The 24,456-nt window shown below is 44.3% G+C and overlaps 1 protein-coding gene across 1 annotated transcript in view; it reads right to left on the bottom strand.

Moving 5' to 3' along the window:
* Positions 1 to 19,823, bottom strand: part of pdhx (pyruvate dehydrogenase complex component X) — a 49,478-nt gene extending 29,655 nt beyond the window's left edge. The window contains exons 1-3 of the mRNA XM_083654308.1: positions 19,684 to 19,823; positions 15,927 to 16,010; positions 11,878 to 11,978 (exon numbers count right to left, since the gene is read on the bottom strand). Of these exons, the coding sequence (XP_083510434.1) occupies positions 11,878 to 11,978; positions 15,927 to 16,010; positions 19,684 to 19,819 (321 nt within the window). The 5' untranslated portion in view covers positions 19,820 to 19,823. The remainder of the gene's footprint in view (positions 1 to 11,877; positions 11,979 to 15,926; positions 16,011 to 19,683) is intronic.
* Between the last annotated feature and the right edge of the window lie 4,633 nt (positions 19,824 to 24,456).

The raw sequence follows: 24,456 nt of genomic DNA, 5'->3' as shown, positions 1-24,456 counted from the left end.
ATAGCTAGAAAAGACCAGTACCTGGGACACAGAGACATGTAGGGACGTCTCCATAGACTACAGCATAGATATTAGTCCTGTACCAGGGACACAGAGATGTGTAGGGAAGTCTCCATAGACTACAGCACAGATATTAGTCCTGTACCTGGGACACAGAGATGTGTAGGGAAGTCTCCATAGACTACAGCACCGATATTAGTCCTGTACCAGGGACACAGAGATGTGTAGGGAAGTCTCCATAGACTACAGCACAGATATTAGTCCTGTACCTGGGACACAGAGATGTGTAGGGAAGTCTCCATAGACTACAGCACAGATATTAGTCCTGTACCTGGGACACAGAGACATGTAGGGAAGTCTCCATAGACAACAGCACAGATATTATGGAAATTGATTTTATAGCTTCACTGGGCCTTTCTCAAGTTTGGACAAAGACAAAAAGTAAGCAAGGCTAAAGTGTCAGTGACAACACATTACGTATCCCTTAACCAGCAAATCTGACATGACCAACATGGACTCCATCTCTACCAGACATGTTTGTTGTGTGACTACCTAACCTTTCAAAGGCTAGGTGTGTGTGCCCTATGTCTCCCTTCCTGTCCTCCACGGTTACTGTCTCTATGGCACCTCTCCTGCCCAGCGGTAGGTGATGGATGAGAGTGGAGCCTAAGGACCGCTGAGGGAAATCAGGACTTCTGGAAATTTCCATAGAGATTCACTCCATCTAGTCCCCAAGGGATTTTTCCACATGGTAGAGAGACTGAAAAGAGAAACTGGGAGTACTCTGCTCCTACTGCAGATGGAATTGCACACAAATCAGATTTACACACATGCAGGGTAAGATGCATATCTAGGAAGAAAGGGTAGAGGACATGATACAAACCAATCGATCAATTCTGCTCATACAAACAACCCTGTCTAGATACATACAGTATGCCTTTGCTCATTGTGATGTGGTGCAGTAGTAGCATAGCAAATTAGGCTTATCCTAAATATAAATAAACATAATATAAATCATGGGCACTTCACCTTCCACAAGAAGCAGTTGATTAGTCGAGTTATACAAAGTCAGTGACATGGCAGTGAACCATACCCTCTGGTCACCCTGATTTAATTCTGCTGTCCCAAGGCAGATCATTACAGTCATTTTCATACCTTATCAACTCATGACACGGACAGCCGGCTGTCAGTCGCTGTTCTTTTCACACTACACAACTTGCTGTCTTATAATCAGGGGTATTTGGCCATGTTTAGATGACAACGGCAAACTGTCGTGGTGTTCTGGGCATTGATTCCGCATTTCATACACAGCATTTGTGATAACGATTCGCGTGCAGACTGGAGCTGCAAATGTCATCGCAAACCCCAAGCATAAAGTGAGCCAGAATAAAACAAACTTCTGGTTAGAACCTTCACAATAATGGCAATTAAATGAAGTACTATATATTAATACATGAATTGTAATATATTGATGCACGTTGCAAAGTTTGTGTGTGTGTGTGTGTGATCCGAAATACACAGAACACAAAGAACACAGACAATTAAAAGTACATTTTAACCCGTAGTGTGAGTGGACTGTTGTTTTTTATTTACCCAGTAATAAATTATTGATTTTATTGTGAAGGTAAAAAAAACCTAGCTTACTGTATTCTATCTATTTATAGCGGGATTGATGAAACTTTATAGGACTAAACTTTAAATGAATATCCACATTATGAGTGACACAATAGTCAGTAATGGTGATAAACTGCTGATTGGTTGCATTACAGAATAAGAACAAAGTCACAGTAAGGCGTGATCAGTAGTACTGATTCAGTACGGGGGCGGGGTCAGGGAAAATGGGCTGTAGCTAGGTCGTAGAGTCAGTGATCGAGGGGTGGGTTGAGAGAGTGGCTAGGTGGATGTGGGTGGTGGGAGGGGCGTTGTGAGGGAAGGGGTGGGGGTAGGGGAAAGTGGCCATAGAGCTCGTCACGTGACCGTTCCGTGACGTCACGGTTCCGGAGAGTACTTCCCTGTTCATATTCTCAATCACCTTATCTAAAGAGTTTTAAGGCAGGAACCAAGCCAAGCGGTCTTCCAGAGAATAAGTAAACATAAAACATTGGATTCAGAGTTTAAAAAACATCGAAAAATGGGGGGGAAAGTGCTGGTTACAAGACTTTGTACATATTATATCGTAAGAGTAAAAAACTACTCATCCCGTAATCCATTCGGGCATTTCTGGCCAATCAGATTAGCGGATGATTGAGCAACAGAGCATTTCAGCCAATGGGAGAGCACTCTGCGCGGCAGTGGACCAGCAGTCTGAGCAGGCGCCACTAGACTATTAGCTCAATGGCTAATGTTAGTGTAGCATTTCGGTGCATATTGGTGAACGAAGCGGTTAACGGATTTCAAACCGATATATAACATTGAAAGCGGCGTGACTCGTAATGGTTAACGTAATATAGTTTCAGTCACTCCAGTGGCGGTTTCAGCCCTTTTATTCAGCAATTTCATGTTATTAGTAGCCTAGCCAGAGAGATAAACAGCCAGAGAGAGATGAGTGCAGGCCACCAATCACGGATGACCATAATTGACACAGCGCATGATGGAGAAAATTGTATAACTGCACAAGCAGGGACCTTCACTGAGAAAGAGGCAGACAGAACCAGAGGTCCACAGAGAGACAGAATCAAAGAGAGACACATAACCATGGACATCCACTGAAAAAGGGAGGGAGACAGAATATGAGACACACAGAACGAGGGAGATCCACTGAGAAAGAGACAATCAGATAAGACACACAGAACCAGGGAGATCTAAACAGAACCAGGGAGGTCTAACGACTGAGAAAGGGAGAGAGACAGAATCAGAGACAGACACAGAACCAAGGAGATCCACTAAGAAAGAGAGACAGAAGAACAAGGGAGATCCACTGAGAAAGTTAGAGACACAAAACCAAGGAAATCCACTGAGCCACTTGGTGCAGATTTTTTTATTTTATTTTTTAAGTTATAGACAGCATGTTTTATCCTTTTTCTTAACTCAAATTATATACATTTGTTCTATTTGTGTTTTTGTAGTTCCACTTATTTATAATTAGTAAATTAAAAAATCTACTGTTTCATTGCATTGACGTCATTTTGGACAATGATTTGTTCCCCCCCCCATAATGGGTGTCGGTATTGTCATCGGCCCCAACAATCCAGTATCAGTCAGGCTCTACTGAGGACGACAGGTCCAGGTAAGATAACCAGGGGATCTCCAGGGAAGCGTGGGCTGTCTGGCCCTGACTCTCAGGTTCCATTACCACCCTCCATGACCACCATTGAGCCTCCTGAAGTGCTGGCAGTGTTGTACAGGCCATCAGAAGCACTGTCCACATAACCGAGAGATCCTGGAAACAACTCCTCCATGGTGTTTAGGAGGTCCATGTAGTTTTGATGTACAGCGGCAGGAGGGAGGTCCTGGGAGGTTGGAACCTCGAAGGTATCACCCCAAAGTGTGGAGAACCTTGGTGCTTCTTCTGCTTCTCCTGCAACTGGAGTGGTATGCTCCAGGCTGTTGGGTAGTGAGGTAAGTGAGGTGTGAAGCGCTGGTACTGTGGTGTCCTGGCCATCAAAATCACCTTCCACATGATTCAGAGGTCCTGGAGAGTGAAACCCATCCATGGCTGTGTCTGGAGGTTGCATGTTTAGGAAGTCCACAAAGTTTTGATGGTACTCTGCTTCTTGCTTGGTTTGTCCGGTGGCAGGAAGATGCTCAAAGGGCTCACCACCAAGTTTGGAGATCATTGCTTTTGCAACTGGAGTGGTGAGGTAGATGTTGGGTAGGAGTGAGGTGTAGAAGCCTGACTGACTGTAGAAGCCTGACTGACAGGGTGCAGCCATCAAAGGAGCGGTACCACAGACCTGCAACTGTATGCCCGGCCACGCTCCGCCTGCAGCTCGCTGTAGCTCTGCTGCATCCTCATCCTCAGCCACACCCAGCTCATCCTCAGCCATCTTCTCCTTCAGTTTCTTATACTTTCTCCCGATGCTTTCTTGTTTTGGCGGCAGGGTGAGACATCTCATTTTATTTTCTGGCTCTGATGCTGCCCTGAATGGCTGGATCTCCAGTGTAGGCAGAATTTCAGGGGCAGGTCGGAGGATGTGGCCTGTGTAAACCAGGTTTCCATCGTCCTTATTCACTTGGTAGACTGAAACGCTGTCAGCTGGATAACCAGGCTCAGGACCAGGATCCACAGGCAGCGTAGTCCAGGACTTTGGCATTTTGCACAGCAAATACCTCTGTTCTGGAAATGTCAGCTCGGCGTTTCTCTTCAGTTTTCTTCCTCCTGTATTTTTCTTCTGAGAACTCATTGCAAAGGTTTTGATCTTCTCGGTCTCCGTTACCCAACACCTTCCCCAGCATACACCGGTAAGCAGCTAGACTACCAAGTTCCCACAATATGTGATGTCACTCGAGGAATTGTGATGTCAGTGATGATGTAATAAGTGATGTCACTAGAGCAATTCTGATGTCATCTGTGATCATGTCAGTGATGATGTCACTCGGGCAATTGTGATGCCATCAGTGATGACGTCACACTCACCAGTGATGTGACTCGAGCACTTACAATTATGCTGCATTCCGTGAATACGAGACCGCAAGTTGTGTACACGACATGCTTGGCATTCAAGTGGTCACGTCGTGAACATGCGCAGTTGACTAGAAGCCACAGAGGCTAACAATGTAGCTACAGTACTACTAGATAGCGAGTGGCTAACTACGTTAATGCAAGAAATGCAAGGGCATAATGACAAAGGAAAGAAGATGAGACTGACCAGACATTGTGACATCATCAGTGACAGCATAATTGCACCAGCAGCTAGTGCCAATCTAATAAAATATTTAAAACAAGAATTATTTTTAGTGGGAACTAATAGACAACTAATAATATTAAATGACAAAGGATAACTTAAAAACTTCCTTTGACTGCCACAGCTGGGTGAGGTTGAAGTTGTGCACTCAGAAATTATCTTTCAAACTACTACTACTGGATTTGTAACAGGATGCTGCAGTTGTTCTGAAGGCAAACGGTGGTAGCCTGGCTCCAGACCTTCGAAGCCACGCCCACTCCACAGTTGTGGATTGACAATGCAGTCTATTCAATTATATTAAATTGTTGAGTTTCATAAATTGCTAGGTGTTTTGTCCTGCACCTGGAGTCATGATATCTTCATTTTACTTGGGGGAAAAATGGTAATCACTGATACTGTATATGACAATCAAATTCAATTATACGTTTCTCCTGCATAAAAAAAAGCCAAGCCTACTGTTTACTCTCCTTCCTGATGATGATTGCATTTACATTCTTCAAAGTTATTATTTGCAGCATGCAAATCATGCAAATTGCTTGTTAAAACTTTGAGTGGTGAAGGAGAAAATTAACAGCGGATATTTTCTGCTTCACCATGGAACTCACTGAGATGTCAGAGAGAGAGCCAGCACTTCCCAGCTGCAAGCGAGAATCTCAATAAATACCCATTACCAGCCAGTGTATTTATAGGCTCATTTAATAAAGCCCTCTCTCTCTCTCTCTTTCTCTCTCTCTGTCATCCTTATCCATGAGCTGACACAAGTTATTGTCTTCAAATTGTAAAATTTTTTATCCACTTTCTAGACTCTGCCACTATGTGCATGGGTGTCTCCATTAAACAATGTCCATGAATGTGTGCATGCCTACAGTACATACACAGAGATAATATATACGAGGTGTGCATGCGCATACACATGTTACCCGTAGTGGTGCGGGGCTCAATACTGCCATCCACTGGTTATGGAACAACATTAACTAAAACCTATAGAACGTAAATGATCTCGACAGCTTGGCATTTGCAACGGTTCAGATGTGAGGTTATCCTCCAGGTGCGAGTTAAATTGAAAGCAGCTTTGCCACACATTTAAAGAGCTCTGAGCGCTCAGAGAAAAAGCTGATTACAGTAAGTCAGAGGAATATCCCCTTCTCCCCACAATGAACAAGTCAAACGATCCTTCTTCGGATTCTTTCGATTTCAAGAGGAGGAAACACTTCATCTTCACGAGCCAGTTCACTCATCTCTGGACAGATGCACACCGGGGACTTCCAAAACGCTCCACATGAGTCCCTGCAGGTGGAACAGAGCAGCGCTGTGTATGGACACTAAACCACACAGTATTGATTCAAGGCTATAGGAGGTTGGTGTGGAAGTGATACTGAAACCTGGCCCATTTGAGTATGGTTTTAAATATGAACTGCTTAATGAGCAATGAGCACCATTTATTTTCCCCAAAAAATTAAAGCAGCCTCAAAAATATATACCTCTGCCTGTTGCAGGAAATCTCTTGCAAATAAATCAAGAATATTCAAATGTATTAGCCTAATAACATTCGTTTTTGACCAGGACTAGACTGAATCTGACATCCTAACAATTGCAAAAAGGCAAGGGGAGTTATTAGCAAGTGCTGTCAGAACTCCGTTTGGCAGCATTCTCACTGTGGCAAAGTCTGAAAGATGTGAAGGGGCTCTTAAGGGACCTATCCAGAGCCCATCAGCTAGGCTAATGATATTACAAAGTCAGACTAAACCATTTATGAGGTTTAACCTACTTATCGCCAAACTGTTAGCTATCATACAGCCATATGTGTCCCCTGAGAGGCTGAACAGCTCAGTTACTGTACGCTTAGCCTTGACAGTTATCAGCATTACTCTAAGTTGGACATATTGTCGGGCGCTGTAGCCGTAAAGGTTGAGATTGAATAAAGCTTGATGATTTCAGGCTCATCTGTCAGTCAGCTCTTACAGGGGGCATCAGCTCATGGCCAATAGAGCTGAGAACGGATCCAGCCAAATTAACCAAAGATGGTTTATTATGAACAGACCCTCACCAAGCCTAGGAAGGCATGTCATCATGTGCAGACAACTGTGTGTAACCCACTAGTAGGCTGAGACAATAAACAGTGATGGATTTATTAGTTTGAGAGGCACCGCCATATTGCTGGGCAATATATCAATATTATAATCGGTATTGTGATAGGCCTATTTTACAATTAGGAAATGATTTAGGTTACTACAATAATTAGTTCTACTTTTGATTTTGATAATTAGGCCTACTTTCATCAAATTCAACCAGATTATGGAAAATCCTGTAATATTCCATGTTTTACAGTTGATTCCATTTTTATTAACAAATTCCATGATTCCATCCATTTTTTTCTGCAATCATATGGTCCTAAACAGCCAATCCTTTGGCCTAAACACATTACACATGCTAAAATCATATATATATATATATATATATATATATATATATACAGTATATATATATATATATATATTTGTAGACTGCAATTTAATGTCCTTTTAAACCAAAGACTTGCCTCTTAAGCGCTAGCATGTTGTTGTTTTTTTACTCAGATCCATTCTTTAGTGCGTAGAGGGGGAATTGGGCAGTTTGATTTATTGAGTGGACAGGGGAACAGGAGGCCATGTGAAGGTCAGTCAGCCATACAACTCCCTCCTCTGGGGAGAATGGATGCTCCTGGCTGACAAGGGTAGAGAGCGCTCTGCAAAATGTGTAGCGAGGGCTCAATGACAAAGAAATGATGATGCCAGAGGAAAAGGAGAAGGGTGGGTGGGTTTAAGGGCAATAAAACTTAAAAGGAGAAATATTGTTTTGGGAGTAAGACAAGATTTTGTCTCCCATCATCAGAGCGAGACAGATACAGCACTTCCAGATGCAGTCACAGCCTCTGTCTAAGCAGCAGAAGTCTGACAGTCCAATCTAATCTCTCACATAGAAACACACAAATAACTCAAAATGTTACCACTCACTCCAAACTACTTTTCCTACAGACTCCAAACCAATTTATATCAATTATTTCAGACTTTTTAGCCAATAGCCTGTGGGCTGTGTGTACTCTACTGTACGGTCTTGAATTCATTTGGCAAGAAATGCTGGAACAAAATGGACAACCTTTTGCCCACTTTGGCAAGAGCATCCCGCAAGGATAGAAAGTGATTTATAATAGAGATTGGTGTGTAGAAGGCAGATAGCTGTTAGTGCTTAAATTGATCTCCTGGATGAGCGCGTGTGAAGATGAATGATAAATGGGAAACTGGCTGTCAGGTTTGCACTGTGCAACATGTTCCATAATATCTTCATGGAGCCATCCATCCCATCTATCCACTATCTTCTCCTGCCATCTTGTCCTTTGTATCAAACACCAGTTCATTCACATTCACCCACCTTGTGACCCACCCATCCATTGATTTTCTTGAAGCCTTTCCCCTCCTTGCTCCGTAGCAATCATCTTGATATTCATCCAAACATGGAGAAGCTATGTGCGTATGTGTATGTAGTACGCATGTACATGTGGGCGCACGTTGAGTGTGTGTCGTTTCCTACAGGCTGTGATTGATTGTACCCAGGGCAGATTTTCAGATTGAAGTTCTGGGGTCAGGGTAGAGAGGTGCACTAAGGTTGTGATGAGATGGGGTAATCTGTGTGTTGATGGTGCCGGTAGCCCCCCGCCAACCTACCCCACCCCCTACCAGGAGCACTGGGATCTCCCCGCCGTTTTCTAACCCGCAGGCGCCGAGGCTGAAGACCGTTAGCGGGCCATAGCAGTTAGTTGACCCCCATAAATAACCCCTGGGGGGCGCAGGAAGTCCCCTGTCGAGTGCAGCCTATCTGGGCGTTTGGCCTCAGGCAGGTCATTATACTAGCCTCTAAATTAGAAACCTGCTGGCCACTTGGAGAGAGCCACAATTACAGCACTGTGGGGTAATATCTATGCTGTGCCCCAGAGAGAAGGAATGCCATATCGCCACATATGGGGAGGGAAGACATGTCTCAAATATTGCTACGAGCTGCTGTTTTTCTTATTACGCACGCACGCACGCACGCACGCACACACACACACACACACACACACACACACACACACACACACACACACACACACACACACACACACACACACACACACACACACACACACACACACACACAGAGGGAGTTCTGGGGGGGAGGGGGGGGTTATCTAATATACCCCATCTTTCTCTGCCAGCTTCAGCTCCAAAGCCCCTACCCCCCAGCTCCTGGGTGGTTGCTATGGAAACTGCATCATCCCCATGGCAGCTAAGACAAGGATGGAGTAAGGGAATGTGGACGAGAGGGAGCAAGTGAAGCGAACGGAGAGGCAGGAGAAAGATAAGCCTGTGTTTGATGGTACAGCACATGATGATAATCCCTGTTGGACAATAACGAGACTGTTGCTGTTGATGTGTGTGTCTTGTGTTCGTGTGTGTGTGTGTGCAGCATACGCCTGCTGCAGTGTGTATTATTTATGGACAACGAAGCTGCACATGTGCAATGTGCATCTGCTAGAGTTGACTGGTTGCGTATCTGGCCTTTATTTAGGTTGCACTAACAGACGCATCACCTGAACCCTGAATCTGAGCATGTCTAACTCTCAGACCAGGAACTCTCTGTTTGTATGTGTACGTACTATGTAACGATATGAAGTGTCACACTAGGATACGGCACAGTACGGCACGGTATCTACCAAAATATCACGGTACAAAACAATTCACCATATTAATCCCCCCAACCCCTTTATTTGAATGAACTATGACCCATCGAAAAACTAAACAAACAAGTATTTTGCTTTGAAGAAAAATATTGCTTTATTGAACCCAAACTGAAAGTAATATGAGAATGTTTACACAAGGGTGCTCCATTACAAACTTGTTTGTAGCGGCGACGTGTGGCACCGTCCATACTGTGCAACACATTGAGGGCAGCGTGGTGCACGCCGGTATTACAGGGAAAGCTTACGGCACGATAATCGTGGTCGTTCGATAGCGCGGTAAAATTGCATAATGTTATATCCCTAATATGTACACACACACACACACACACACACAAACACACACACACACACACACACACACACACACACACACACACACACACACACAGCATCTGCTCATTGTCATCCCTCATATTGCTGTCCTGTTTTTGGAATAGGAGGTTTGATGGGAAAATTCTCTCCAGGAAATAATGATCAGCGTTTCTCCCTCTGCCTGCCTCACAGAGTCTGATCTCTGTGGATCCGACAGTGAGAGAGGATAAAACGCTTTTATCCGTCTGTTCCTGAGGACAAACATGTGGTGGAACACAGATGAAAGACAGCTGATGGCCGTGCCTTCGACAGCTTACTAAATATTCACACATCAAACAGCTCAATGGGGGGCGGGGACGCGGGAAGAAGAGAAACATTTGTCACTGAAGGCATTTCACCAATGTTTTTCTGTCACTGTGTAGGGAAGCCGGGTTTAACAAGCACAACCAATTAGCGTGGGCAGGCAGTGAGGGAAACCTGGCACAACAAACATGCACGGCTCTATATATACACATGGATACAGACTCAGTTCCAAGCATCATCATCATAACTGCTGTTAATTACCCAATTTAGATTGCTGGACAGTATGGCGCATCATATCTGCCTTTGAAGAACTCCCTTGTCGAAAAGAGATGATTAAAATGAAATAGGGCCAACAGGCATTAGCATTTAAATACACCTTTAACCCAGCTTTTCCATAGGTCACAGGCTAAAGCCATATTCAATGCTTAAGGGCCTGTGTCCATCTAGCGTATTTTCATCAGGTCCAGCATCTTTTTTCAGTTGTTTCCAATGGGGGGAGAGCGTATGCGGGCGCACACGGACGTCTAGAGAAAGTGCGCAGAGCCCAGCGTCTATTTTCAGAGCGCTCCGGCGTTTTTGTGCGCCCGACTCCCAGCGCCTCCAGCTGAAAATATTTTTACTTTTCAGAAAGACGCTGGTGTCGGGTGCTCATTTTCTGGCAACTAATCATATGGAGAAACTATCACAACAGAGACAGAAAGGCTCAATTGTGGGAGCAGATTGGCTAGACACTTGGTGAGTGTTGAGCTAAATCACTGTATGTGTGTTGTTTGCCAATGTTAGCTGTCAGCTATCAAGCTACTACCGCACTGAACTAACGTTAGTTTCAGACTGCTTCCTTGTTATATTGTGCATTGAGATCAGCGCTTCCCAGCGTACTTCCAGCGTTTAACGGTTTTCTCAGAGTCTCCTGCAGTAGAAGAGGATGTGTGTGCTGTGGTGACCGCTTAACCCCCCCACACATGATCCGCTTAACCCCCCCACACATGATCTTAACCCCCCCACACATGATCTTAACCCCCCACACATGATCTTAACCCCCCCACACATGATCTTAACCCCCCACACATGATCTTAACCCCCCCACACATGATCTTAACCCCCCCACACATGATCTTAACCCCCCCACACATGATCTTAACCCGCCCACACATGATCCGCTTAACCCCCCCACACATGATCTTAACCCCCCCACACATGATCTTAACCCCCCCACACATGATCTTAACCCCCCACACATGATCTTAACCCCCCCACACATGATCTTAACCCCCCCACACATGATCTTAACCCCCCCACACATGATCTTAACCCCCCCACACATGATCTTAACCCACCCACACATGATCCGCTTAACCCCCCCACACATGATCTTAACCCCCCCACACATGATCTTAACCCCCCCACACATGATCTTAATGATCTTAACCCCCCCACACATGATCTTAACCCCCCCACACATGATCCGCTTAACCCCCCCAAACATGATCTTAACCCCCCCACACATGATCCGCGCGCCGCTCGGATTTGCCACCTTGCGCTGCGCTCAAAGTTCAAATTGTTTCAACTTTGACCTACTCACCCGACCGCTGAGCTTTCTCCGCTCTACCTGGCGGTGAGAGGAGAGGAGATCGCTGATCATGTGAAGGCAGCTTTACTCACCAAGATCTTTGCCATGATTCCGTCATCACTGGATTCCATGGTAACGACGGCCTTATCAGTCTCAATCTCACAGAGGGCGTCGCCTGCTGCTACTGCCTCACCTGCAAAATGAAACAAACATCCATAAACCCTCCATTTAAAATCAAACAAAAAACACTCATTTCATTCACAAACTATCTTTTCATCTAAGTGCATCGCTCTTGCCTTAGAGCTGAAAGCCCTCCTCTAGTGTATTTTGTGATTTTAGAAGATATTTCATGTGTTGCTGAGTCACTGATTAACTGCTGATTAACCACACTTGTTGCCAGGTTCACATATGAATATATAGTCACAAATCATGTCATGACTGATATTATGATAATACTGATATAAATAGCTAGCATGGTGTTAGCTATGTTCATTAGCTACTATGTTCGGCAGGCTTAAAACGCCACTGAATGACCAATATATATTGATATAACTGTTAACCAGTTCACGTCACACTCTTTCCATTAAGTGCATCGGCTTTGATATCTGTTGGCCGGTGTGTTGATAACATAGCAATATTGTGACTTCTAACAAATGTTTTTACGGAGGTACAAGGCGGCCATACTGTTTCCGGCCACTTCCGTTGTAGTCTCAGACAAAGAGTATATTGAAGGCAAGAGACAAAGCTGTTTTTTTTACAACAACGCTGCAGCCATGATGTTGCAATGGAACAGAATATTAGTCTTCGGTTCTTATCAATGTAAGTTCTTTGGTGCAAATCAGATGACGTGCGACTAGGGATGCACCGATTGCAAAATTCTGGGCCGATACCGATGTTTAAAATAACAATTTGGACGATAGCCGATACCCATATGTTTTTTTGTATGCCTCTTTGAGAGGGAAACAAATAAAGCTTTATTATGAACAAAGAACTGACCTGTTTTAAAGTCTTTTGAGCCCTTTATCACACTATCTTTGAATGAGGACAAATTCAATCATACTGAAATGTAATTATGAAACAAACAAACAACAAATCACGTGACCCAACTGGCTAAATATCGGCTGCTACAATCGGTGAACAGCACCTTTTTTGCCAACAGCCGACTGCAGTCAACAAGGCCAATATCGGCCGATACCGATAAATCGGTGCATCCCGGCGTGCGACTATACAATATTAGAACATTTTCATAGAACACCAACAGTCAGGTAGGAAAACTGACTGGAGGCGGCCTTTATGTGCAAAAGATCCCTTTTAACTGTGATTGCAAATACATGAACCATAGTGGTCAGCAGAATGTTCCGACCGATTGCTCTTTCGCTGGGGCTGTGCACACAGAGTCAACAAATCAGTTGAATTAATGAATTCAAGTGAATCTACAAAAAGCTTATAGGGAGGGGAGAGATCTTCCAGGCTACATATCAAAGGAAGAGTCTAATCAATCTTTCATGGGATCCCAATGGTCCACCACATGTGAGAGTTGGAATATATTAGCATATGCTTAACAATGAAAAAGGAAGCCAATTAAGAAGCACTGGTTCTCTCTTGCATGTTTCTACGTCAACATGGAGTTCCAAGTATCTCTGCATGAACAACAACTCAGATCGGCGTCAACAGATGAACACAACGCAGAGAAAAAGGGGAAAAGGAGGACAGTGATATGGTTTCCTTGGAGAAAGAGAGAGAGTAGACGAAAGACTCGAGACGAACAAGGCAGAAGAAGAGGAAAAGCTTGATAAATAGACACTGATATTGAATGTACAGACTTTAGGCTAGGCTAGCCCTGGCATAGCTCCACCATAAATGAGTGCCATGTACTTCCGTTGGGCATTCCAGCAGCAGATAGAGAGATGCTCATCTAGTCATGACGTCAGTGTCATTCAAAATGTCTCATTTCTAACTATCCCGTAGACTTTGATTTGCAGAGTCCTAAACAGTCAAGAGTGTAAAGGGATTGAAGGCACCGTGTGATCGGATCGGAGCGTCTTTATGACACATCTCTATGTGAAGAGAGGAGGCGGTAAGGTAGATGAGATAAAGGTCAAGGGTCATCCCGACCTGGTCACATTTCTGTCTTCAGCAGAGAAAGCTGGGACAGGAGTGAGGGGGGGTCACCTGAGGTCATCCTCAACACATAATACCTGCGTCAAGGACAGAACCGTGACACAGGCAAAAGAACAAACACCTTGTAAAAGCTCATTAACACGTCTGCTTAATAAAAAAAAAGGATGCAGGGGTTTATGAGGAGTGTGTAAAAAGAAGAAGAATGTGTGTGGGGAGGGATGTGTGGTGGAGGCCAGAGGAGTGGTGGGGATGGGTGAAGGGAAGGGAAGGCTGCCGGGGACAGGCAGAGGGAGTATTGACATCGGAAGCCCCAGAGAGACAGGAGTAGCCCAGTCAAGATTGGATTTGTGTACGAGGCTCCAACACCATATGACCCCAGGGGTTAGGTGTGATGTGCAATATTAAAGTTTAAACAGGCGACCCCCCCAGGCCCTTTCACCTCTGCTCTAGTGGAATGACAACGGGCTGATATTATCACAAAAAGGATACTAGGACTACACACGCCTGGCTGGTGGGTAAAAGAAAATAGGTGGTTAGCCCTGTATCAAGATACATCACTGGCACACACACACACTAAACACTAAACACTAAACACACCCTCTCAACATGCTGACTATTGCTTCAATCTACAGAGGGAAATTGCAAATAGGGAGCCGAGCGGAGCAACCATTGCTGAGAGATGGCCTTGTTCATAGGTTGAGTCATAATTCAAGGAGCTGGAAAATAGGTGGTTTACTTACTACACTTACAATGAAGGAGGGGAGAAAAACACTAGACATGCTTGTTCTGTCTCAAAGGATCAGCTGTCAGCTTTTGTGTGTGTGGTCAAGTCTTTAGATTATTCCTACAGAATAAGTGGTTATTTTAAGATCACCTAAAATCCCATGATGAATTTAGATGACCCTTAAATGTCTAGCAACTGTACTCTCACTCTCACTCTCACTCTCACTCTCACTCTCACTCTCACTCTCACTCTCACTCTCTCACACACACACACACACACACACACACACACACACACACACAGAAGCACACGGCAACACGGTGAATGCGAGCAGCCAATCAGAATGCAGTATATGCTGCCTCCTGATGAATGAGAGTGTGGCTGCGGCGGCTGGTTGAGCAGCGTTGCTAAGCAGTGATGAATAGAAACTGCCATGTTTCCTGGAGCCAATTAGCCAGCAGAAACCCTCAGGTGCTCTGATGCTCTGGCCTCCACAGAACCCTCAGGTGCTCTGATGCTCTGGCCTCCACAGAACACTCAGGTGCTCTGATGCTCTGGCCTCCACAGAACACGGCTCAGTCTGACACAATGATGATGTCATCAAGTCAATAATTAGCGCCAGGCCCGTCCGTCACCATGGGGAGACGAATAATGGTAATGGAGAGAGAGAGAAAGACAAATAGAGCCGGTGTTGCAAATAGCTGGCTAACCTGATGAACACAGACAGGGGGCTTAACTGGTAGGTGTAGTGGATGTCGTTGCAAGTACTCTACATTTGGACAGGAAAGAAGCTCCCATGAAGCTGAATGTGGTTTGTCACTATGAGGAGGGAAAGCTTATGTCTAAATATCCCATGTTTTTTTTTTACCTTTTATTTATACAGGGGGAGTCTCACAGAGAGCAATGCTCTCTTTTTTAGGAGTGCCCTGTTCACATTCACACACACATTCATAACTGGAAGCTGACCAGAACAAACAACAGTCTGATCTGTTGGCCACTGAAGCAGTTGGGGTTAAGGGCCTTGCTCAAGGGCACCTTAGTGGTGGTAATGAGGGAGGGGCAAGCGCTGCCTTTTCACTTTCCCCACCCAGATTTATCCTGCCGGTCCCGGGGATTGAACCGACGACCTTCTGGTCACAAGCTCGCTTCTCTAACCGTTGAGCCACCACTGCCACAATGTGATGCATTAGCCTTGGATAACACAACAGAACACATTTAGAGATTGCATACACTTTGCATGTTATGTATAGGGGAAAGCAAACATAATTTTGTACTGTAGCCATGTGTTTATCATACCTTCCTTCTTTAGCCATTTGACGATGTTTCCCTCCTCCATGGTGGGGGAGAGTGCCGGCATTTGCACTTTGAGAGCGGCGACATCTAGAGGATACAAAGAGAATAACACAATTAACCAAGGAAGAAAATAATTCTAAACCATTACATTACAGACAAGCCTTCCACTACCTAACTGTAGTCTATGCAGGGCTGTACTGTAACGCAATGTAATGTGAACGACAAAAGTTGGTGAAAACTTTAGTATGTAAGAGTAGCACTGTTTAGCTACAAGAAGGCCTGTGGGGTTAAAGTGCATCAAAGTCAGCAGCAGGATGAAACAGCTCAAAGCTCCACTATGAAAGAAGAACACAGAGATGCTGCAGGTCAATAATGTAATATTGACCTGATGCTGGCTGACACCACCAGGGGCTGCTACTACACCAGTACTCCTACTGCTCACTGAGCCACATCATAGCCTCCCCACCATCTCCAACTGCACCAACTCAGAGGGGCAGATTTGGGCTGACTCAGACAGCAGCACCATGTTGGACACAGGGTCTCCAGGCTGACAGAGGACAACAACACACAAACCAAAACTTGCAGTGGCATTGTGTGTATTACAACTAGTCTGTCGCACTGTCTGTAGACCAAATCATGCTCAGGCGTATTGCTCAGACATGACACAGCTCCAAAAGTCAAAACCGCATGTGCTCAGATGCTGAGGCCATTCATATAAGAGGGGCATAGAGCAACTGAGCAAGAGAGCCTGAGACAAATATTACATTTATGGCTATAGAGAGTGACAAAGTGAAAGTGAGGAAGTGGCAGAGGAAAAGGGAGAGGGAAAGAGATTCACTTCTGAAAGAATAGAAAATCCAAGTATAAAATGTATAAATGATTTGATAAGCAAGGAATGATTTTCATTTTCAGTCATTTTGAGTGAGCATCAAAGTCACTAAAGACTGCACGAGCTATTGTGGGGTCCGTATATCGTACACTTTTTCGTATACAATCAACTCCACTTTCCATGAAGTACAATTTCATAGGGTTCAGCCTGTGTTGTGTGTTGCTGCCATCTGCTGGATATCTTGCAAAGCCACAGGTCCAGGAAGATTTCATTCCTTTGGATTTTCCCAGTATGTAGTATCTCACAAGCTTGTGTTTGTGTTTTTCTCTGTGTGCGTGTGCGTGTGACACTTAATAGTAAAAAAAAAAATATTAAGAAATTAGATTAAAAAGAGAGTCAATATTGTTAACACATTGAATGCCAGCCATGTTTTCATTCCTGTAGGTAAGTTGTGCCAGGGGTGTTTTTGACGATTCTGGCTCATTTTAGAACAGCCGAGGATTCTTTTCTGTTAAGAATTCATGAACATCAATCATCTAAAAATAACTAATAGAATGTGTGCTTTCTCTGTCTAAAAGAGTTAGTTTGCAGAGTTAGTAGTTATGTAGATATTAGCCGTTGAGTACAGCATGGTTTCAGCGTCTGGAAATTTATTCAGAGATAAATGGCTTTTTGTGAAACAGTCACTTTAACCATTCATTTTTGGCATCAGTAAGACCGTCAGACATTCTAAACAATAGTTTTGAACAGTAATTTCCTCCATAACAACAGGAAACACCCCTCTCATTCAAACTCCTCCCTCCGTGTGTCTTCTCCTCCTTCCTCCTGGCTCTAACAGCGGGCGTGTCAGAAGCGCGTTGCTGCTGCCTGCCTGCCTGTCTGCCTGTCGGGCAAGACGAGTCTGAAATGGATTACTGTAAAATCGCGTCGCCATTTCCTTGAATAGCTTGCTCCCGCGGTGTGTGTGTGTGTGTGTGTGTGTGTGTGTGTGTGTGTGTGTGTGTGTGTGTGTGTGTGTGTGTTCGCGCGTTGCTGCGCGGCTCTGGGGGGAAGGGATCTCTGTCCATTCTGTGTGTGTGTGTCCGGGCTTCTGACTGTAAAATCGCCAAGCCATTTCCGCGGGAGGCGGCTGCTTTTGTGGCTTTTGGGTCCCGTGGCTGTGACTTCTCTCGGTCTCTGTCGCCACTTAGTGGTCGGTAAAATAGATTACACACATGCTCTTGCTCCAAATAGTTATCTCAAAGATGTAAAAGGGGTTGATTGATGTCCCACCGTCAAAAAAAAAAAATCTTTATGTAAGACGAGTTAGTCCGTCCTTGGCACTTAAGCGCTGGATTATGTAAGACGAGTTAGGTCGTCTATGGCACTTAATGAGTTAATACTGTTTGTTTGCATCAGTGTTCTGTTCTGTATAACTTTCAAACAGTAGGCTTGCCCTGCATTAAATAATTGACCATACTGTAAGACTACTTTACACTTAGAAGCATACTGGTCTGATTATGGGCATCTGTCTGTAGAAATGACAGTGTTTTGTCCTTAAAACATCCTTGTACAAAGCTTAGGCATTCAATCAGGAGTCATAGGAAGATAAGAGGCCATCTCTGTTTCAAATACCCATATCACATGCATGCCAATACTTCCCCACTTCAGCTATGTAGAATGACATATTGTAACATCATACATTTGCATTGTGTTATATGTCAACAACTGTGACACATAGGTGGTCACTGGCCAGTGGCCACCATAATATGGGGGCGGCTGTAGCTCAGGAGGTAGAGCGGGTCGTCCACTAATCGCTTTGGATAAAAGAGGTCGGTGGTTCGATTCCCGGCTCCTCCAGTCTGCATGTCGAAGTGTCCTTGGGCAAGATACTGAACCCCAAATTGCTCCCGATGGTGTGCCAGCACCCTGCGTGGTAGCCTGCCGCCATTGGTGTGTGAATGGGTGAATACCTACTGATTGTAAAGCGCTTTGGATAAAGGCGCTATATAAATGCAGGCCATTTACCATTTTACCATAATATTATCAATACTTACAGATCAGATTATTATGGGTAAAATTATTTGGGGCCACTGCTATAGTGATTGATACTCTCATGTATTATTACACAAATTGTGCCAAAAATGGATCCTGACCTAGAAATAGTGGTCCATTATGTGAAATAGTGCAACGTCTACCATTCTAAAAGGCAGTTTGTCATGTTGAACTTACAATGAAATGTTGGCCTTCAGGTGCAAATGTGCCATGGCCATTCAGGATTACTAAATGGTTTTGTACCACCTGCAGATGTCATATAAAGGGAGATTCAAGCGCTGCTGCAGCCTGGTGGGTTTTCTGTCTCCAAAAAGGGACCAACATTATTGCTGTGAGCAATTTGAGAGGCTTTCCAAGGGGCAAATGCTATTTTTTTCTTTTTCAAAAAGGGTGTAGCCTACTGACTGTGTACTGTACTCTCGAAGGGGCTGGGCTGGCCCAGTTCAGATAGTGTTGCTGTTCTGGACTGGACAGCTGACAGTTGTATTTGCATTGGCCCAAAACATTTAGCTGGCTAACATTCAAAACTCGTGTAAAAGCTCTTTTGAAATAACCAAGTTATTATCCATGCTGTTCTGCACAGGTTTGGCCCAAAACGGTTGCCTGGTTCAAAAACATTTAAACCGTTAGCTCTTGATTTGAGATGGAATAAAAACCCTTTGCGGGACAGGCTGGAGATTATGTTATTAATCAGTGCCTCAGCCCCCTTCAATGTAGTTGATAACCTTGGGATTACGTATAGCTTGTGATATAATACACGCTAAGAAATGTCAAGGTTGGTAGAGGCATGCTAATTTACCCTAGCCAGTTTGACAGCGGTTGCACCAGACCTGTCTGTCTCACGCAAACAAAATGACAACTAGCATTAACTTTAGGTTATAAAACGAAAACACTCACCGAGGAAAGATGGGGATTGAAAGAAGTGTCTGACATGCTCCTGCCACGAATGTGTTGTCCCTAAACACGCTTTAAAATGTGATAATCTGAGGCCAAATAGAATCCCTTGACGACCCAAACGCAAGGAGGCCGCCATGTTGTCGCCCTCCGTCTGTCTGTGAAATGTGTCCATGCACGCGCCTGACGGCAAAACAACGCCCAGGCAAACAGAGGAAATTACTTTCAATACAAATGCATCGTAAGTAATATCGAAAGAAAGAAAAAGAACTAGGAATAATTTGCTAACATTTTAAATATTTTACCCGTACAGAATTGTATTATTCAGTTCTAAAAAGTATAAACGAGCAGGCTGAAAATAGGTCAACTTTCTGGGTCTTTAGAGGGCCTTCTGTTTCTCACTCTGCTGTGTTGTTGAAATCGGTTGAAATCCTCAGAGCTCAATACTGCTCTCTGCTGGGAGTTTTGAATAAGTCCACAACAAACTAAACATGTCATTGTAGGCTATATAATAGGATTTGTTAGCAGCCTCCTCGGGACTGATATTTATTTGCTGTGTTTTAAATTAAAAGCTTATTTTCTTTATTAATAGCCTACCTAAGGTCCTTAATAGGCGAATGAGTCCCTAAGATTATTGGACTAGGTAGGGCCTAAATGTAATCTGTTGCACTATTGCTGAATGCCAGAGAAAAAACTGATGGAGACTTTTGTTTTTTCACAGAAGAATAATAAAAGAAAGGCAGAAAAGAGGCATCATCTTAGCCAGCAAAAGGACCCTAATTGATATGCATGTGATTGTCTTTGATTCAAATCTGATTATTGAGTGTGTGAACAACATGTTTACTGCTTAAAAATTGTGAAATGGGCATGTGGTGAAACCCCACCAAAAGTGAGCAGGAAATTGGTTCTGCCTGGCATAGCAAGGGTTGTCCTGTCCTCATTACTTCCTCCTTTCTCATCTCACCAAAAATGTGCTGCATGTGCGACACCACAGTATTATAGTTCATTATCAACTTTTGTGGACAATGATTTCACATTACACATGAGGCCGGTGAGGGAGGGGCACTGCAGAATCAAATGCTGACTCATTGTCCCATATTTCCTCCTCAGTCTTGACTATCATCATACATTTTAACTAGTCTGGGGCCAAAAGCTTTGCATCTGGTTATCCAGTTAAAAGCAGATAGCCTACGGCAATAGCAGATCCGACGGATGCGGAAATGGTCGGTGGTCCCCAAAAAAACAATTCCACTCTGAAAACATTGGCGCCAATATATCATTAAAATATCTGATATTATTATCTACACTATGAAATAAAAAGGGGCCAATCCGGTGTTATGTATTTTGACAAACATTGTAGGCTGTATAAGGTGCAGGCCGACTGATATCCCTCCAAAATACCACATTAAGACACCAAGTCCTTGAGGAACACGATTAGAAAAATGCATGTTGTGATTTGCTATCAAAAACCTTTGACATTTGGAGATTTCTGTATGAATTGCATTTTTTGGCGATTGGGTAGCGAGCACTTCTCTTCTGGAAATTGTTCAGAAAACCCCTTATTTTCAATATACCTAGGAAAGCCATACATCCCCTGAATGCCCTAGGTTTGTGGTTGTAAAGTTTCATGTTATGATATAAGCATCTCTTCACTCCCGCTGGAGCATCTGAAAGACAGTAATGTCGGCTGCGCCCCGCAGATGAGGAGTAGAAAATCGGGGACGTTTTCATCGGGGACAGCTCCAGCCGGGGTCAGGTCACCAAAAACGGGGACTGTCCCTGAAAATCGGGGACATCTGGTCACCTTATTTGTTATGGTTATTTTTTTATTTTTGTGGATTAGCCTAATCCACAAAAATAAAAAAATAACCATAATAAAACCATCATTTTATGGGGGAACGGTAGGCTACTGGAACACAAACTGGAAGGGGGGGGGGGGGGGGGGGGGGGATTGAAACACAGGAGGGGGACGATTGAAGTGGTTGTCAAAGTGGCCTCAAAACAGTCATGTAATGCATTTTTCTGGCATATACTTCTCATTCTTTTATCAATTAGCCTCCCAAATTAGAGGTCTTCACGGGCCTACTCGGATCCGAGGACCCGTACAGGGCCCCGGGTCCACATTTTATTATGGTGGTCACGTGTGTCCGGGTCGGGATGGTCGGGTCCTATTCTATCACCACGGGTCCCGGGTCTGTGTCGGTTCGGACGGGCCCGGGTCTCAGCTTTCTAATAATAGATGGGTCCGGGCACAAATTTCCCGGGTCCATTAGGGTCTGGGTCCGTCACTTTGGACCTGTGAAGACCTCTAATCCAAATAAGTGTAGGTATTATGAAATACAATTTATTACGTTATCTGTCACAAACAATTCAACCTTGTGTCCAACTATTTTACTGGTTAATCAATATTGCATCCTCCATTTAATGCCCGACACAAACAAATGTTTTGAAATATCAATTTATTGTCATGTTTTGCTATAATGTCTAGTCTACACCATGGTCAGTCAGTCAGCAAAACACCTCACAAATGCAACCGTCCCTCCCGTCTCTCCCTGTTTAAGCTAGGAGAACAGAAAAACTCATCCAACATGGTCCATGGAACAATGTTTAGTCTCCCAATAGGTTTAACAGATAGCAGCATTAGATAAACTCTATGACAAAAATGAAAAACGCTTCAGTTTTCCCGTACTTTCCATGAAAACTCCACATGAAGCTCACATTTTTGATCGGAACTCTGCAAAAACAAAACACAGGATGTTGATTTTCTGCAGGAAAACAGTGAACAGTGATTAGGATAATGGTACACTAGTTTCAAGTTCTTAGGTCTTAGGTCCATGCTTCTATTGTCCCCCTGCTTCCCCCTACACCGGATGACTAAACGAGATGACAAGCTGACAACGGGTGGTACAGTGGTAGCGCTGTCGCCCCACAGCAAGAAGGTCCTGGGTTTGATACCCGCCTGAGACGCTGTGGCGCTGAGGGCGTGTCCCCCCATGTCTGCAGTGCCTAGTGCCCAGGTGGGCTATGTCGTGAAAAAAGGCGGGGGGCTTTCTGTGTGGAGTTTGCATGTGCTTCCCTGGGGTTTCCTCCATACAACATCGGTATGGGCCCCCACTAAAAACATGCAGAAGATCACCACCTGACCAGCGATGACTACAACTGAACTTGGTCCTCGGGCGCTGTATGCTAACGAAAGCTACCCACTGCTCCTGGCCTGCCCCCCGCCGGAGACATGCCTGGATGGGATAAATGCAGACTGAATTTCACAGCGCCGACATGTGTGTGCATGCGGTGTGTGGTGTTTGTGACAATAAAGACGGGCTTGTCCGTCCCTGTTTTGTTTTCGTGACCAGTAACAGATGCTGTACCAGGCTCTCTCAAAGTAGAGACAGAGACGCGAGGTTGCATTTGAATAACATTGGAGACGTCAATACCGGTAGTTTTGTTCTCTTCTTTCACCGGTCGGTTAAAAAGAAAGTAAAGTACAGTACGGTAAAAGCTGCATTTCCCATCTATCTCACTCACAGTTTGGGCCGAATGCCTTCGAGGTCCATTAGAGTGTGACGATAGAGTGATAAGGTGCCCTGATAAGCTGTGATTGTGTATCTGCTGGGAGAACACAATAGCCCCACTGAGCCATGGGACACAGACACACAATGCCAGCTGCTTGTCTTCATGCCCACACTCAGGCTATCTCTCATCACTTCCCTGTTCGTCCTCCAACCTCTATCTGATTGCATTAATGCTCTCCCTTTTAAATAATAAAATGACCCTCTTGTGGACCATTCAAATTTGAAAAATAATTTGGGGACAATGAGAGATAGAGATGGTTCTGAACCGATACTTCATGTTGTTGTTGTTTTGTCTGCAAAACAAAGGCAGTTATTGTTTCATTGTGTCGTCTACTGCGGCACCACACAATGCAGAAGGTCACTAGCTATTTTTAACCTGTAAACACATTTTGTCCTCATCTTCCATAACAATTGTCTGTGCTATTCTTGTTATAATGTCCTTTTTGTGTTCTGACAAAGTGAGACACAGAGATTAAATATCACTACACAGACAGACTCTCTCTCCCTCTGTGCATCTCTGGGTTTGTGTCGTCTTCACAGGCTCTATTACAACCGGTTTGGGTGCATGTTTGCCTAGGTGCCATTTGTGCCTTAATGCCAGAGTCCCAGAGCTGATACTCGTCTTGCTGGTTTACCAGTCCTTTTGCCAAAACCAGGGAATGATTTATTACAGTATTCCTCTCTGTCACTGATTTTTGATTGTCAGAGAATCAGAGAACCACATCTACCCTCTGTCTGCTCACGAGGTACTACCTCGTGAGCAGACAGAGACACACACACACACACACACACACACACACACACACACACACACACACACACACACACACACACACACACACACACACACACACACACACACACACACATTATATACATATCAAAACCTTAAAACGATTTGAATCAGATTCAGATGTCAGCAGCCGTTATGAACCTTCACATATTGAGGGTATGTAAAGTCTGGCTATCACATTCTGGTCTGTTAGGGAAATCAAGCTCCCGTTTGTGCCGCAGAGGTTATGTCAGTCTAGACAATTTGCCTAATTGTTATCTCCCTGTGAGTCACATCTTCAAACAAGTCCCCATATCAGAACGTACAGCAACGTCCACATGATTTAAAAGTGAAAAGAAGGCCAGATTTCAGATGTTCACACCGCCCCCTGCCTCTGCCGATTAGATGGATAGTATCATTAATGTCTCCGTT

The sequence above is a fragment of the Poromitra crassiceps genome (assembly GCF_964638095.1).
Source record: "Poromitra crassiceps genome assembly, chromosome: 18".
In the NCBI taxonomy this organism is placed as follows: domain Eukaryota; kingdom Metazoa; phylum Chordata; class Actinopteri; order Beryciformes; family Melamphaidae; genus Poromitra; species Poromitra crassiceps.
This window is presented reverse-complemented; position numbering and strand designations above follow the sequence as displayed.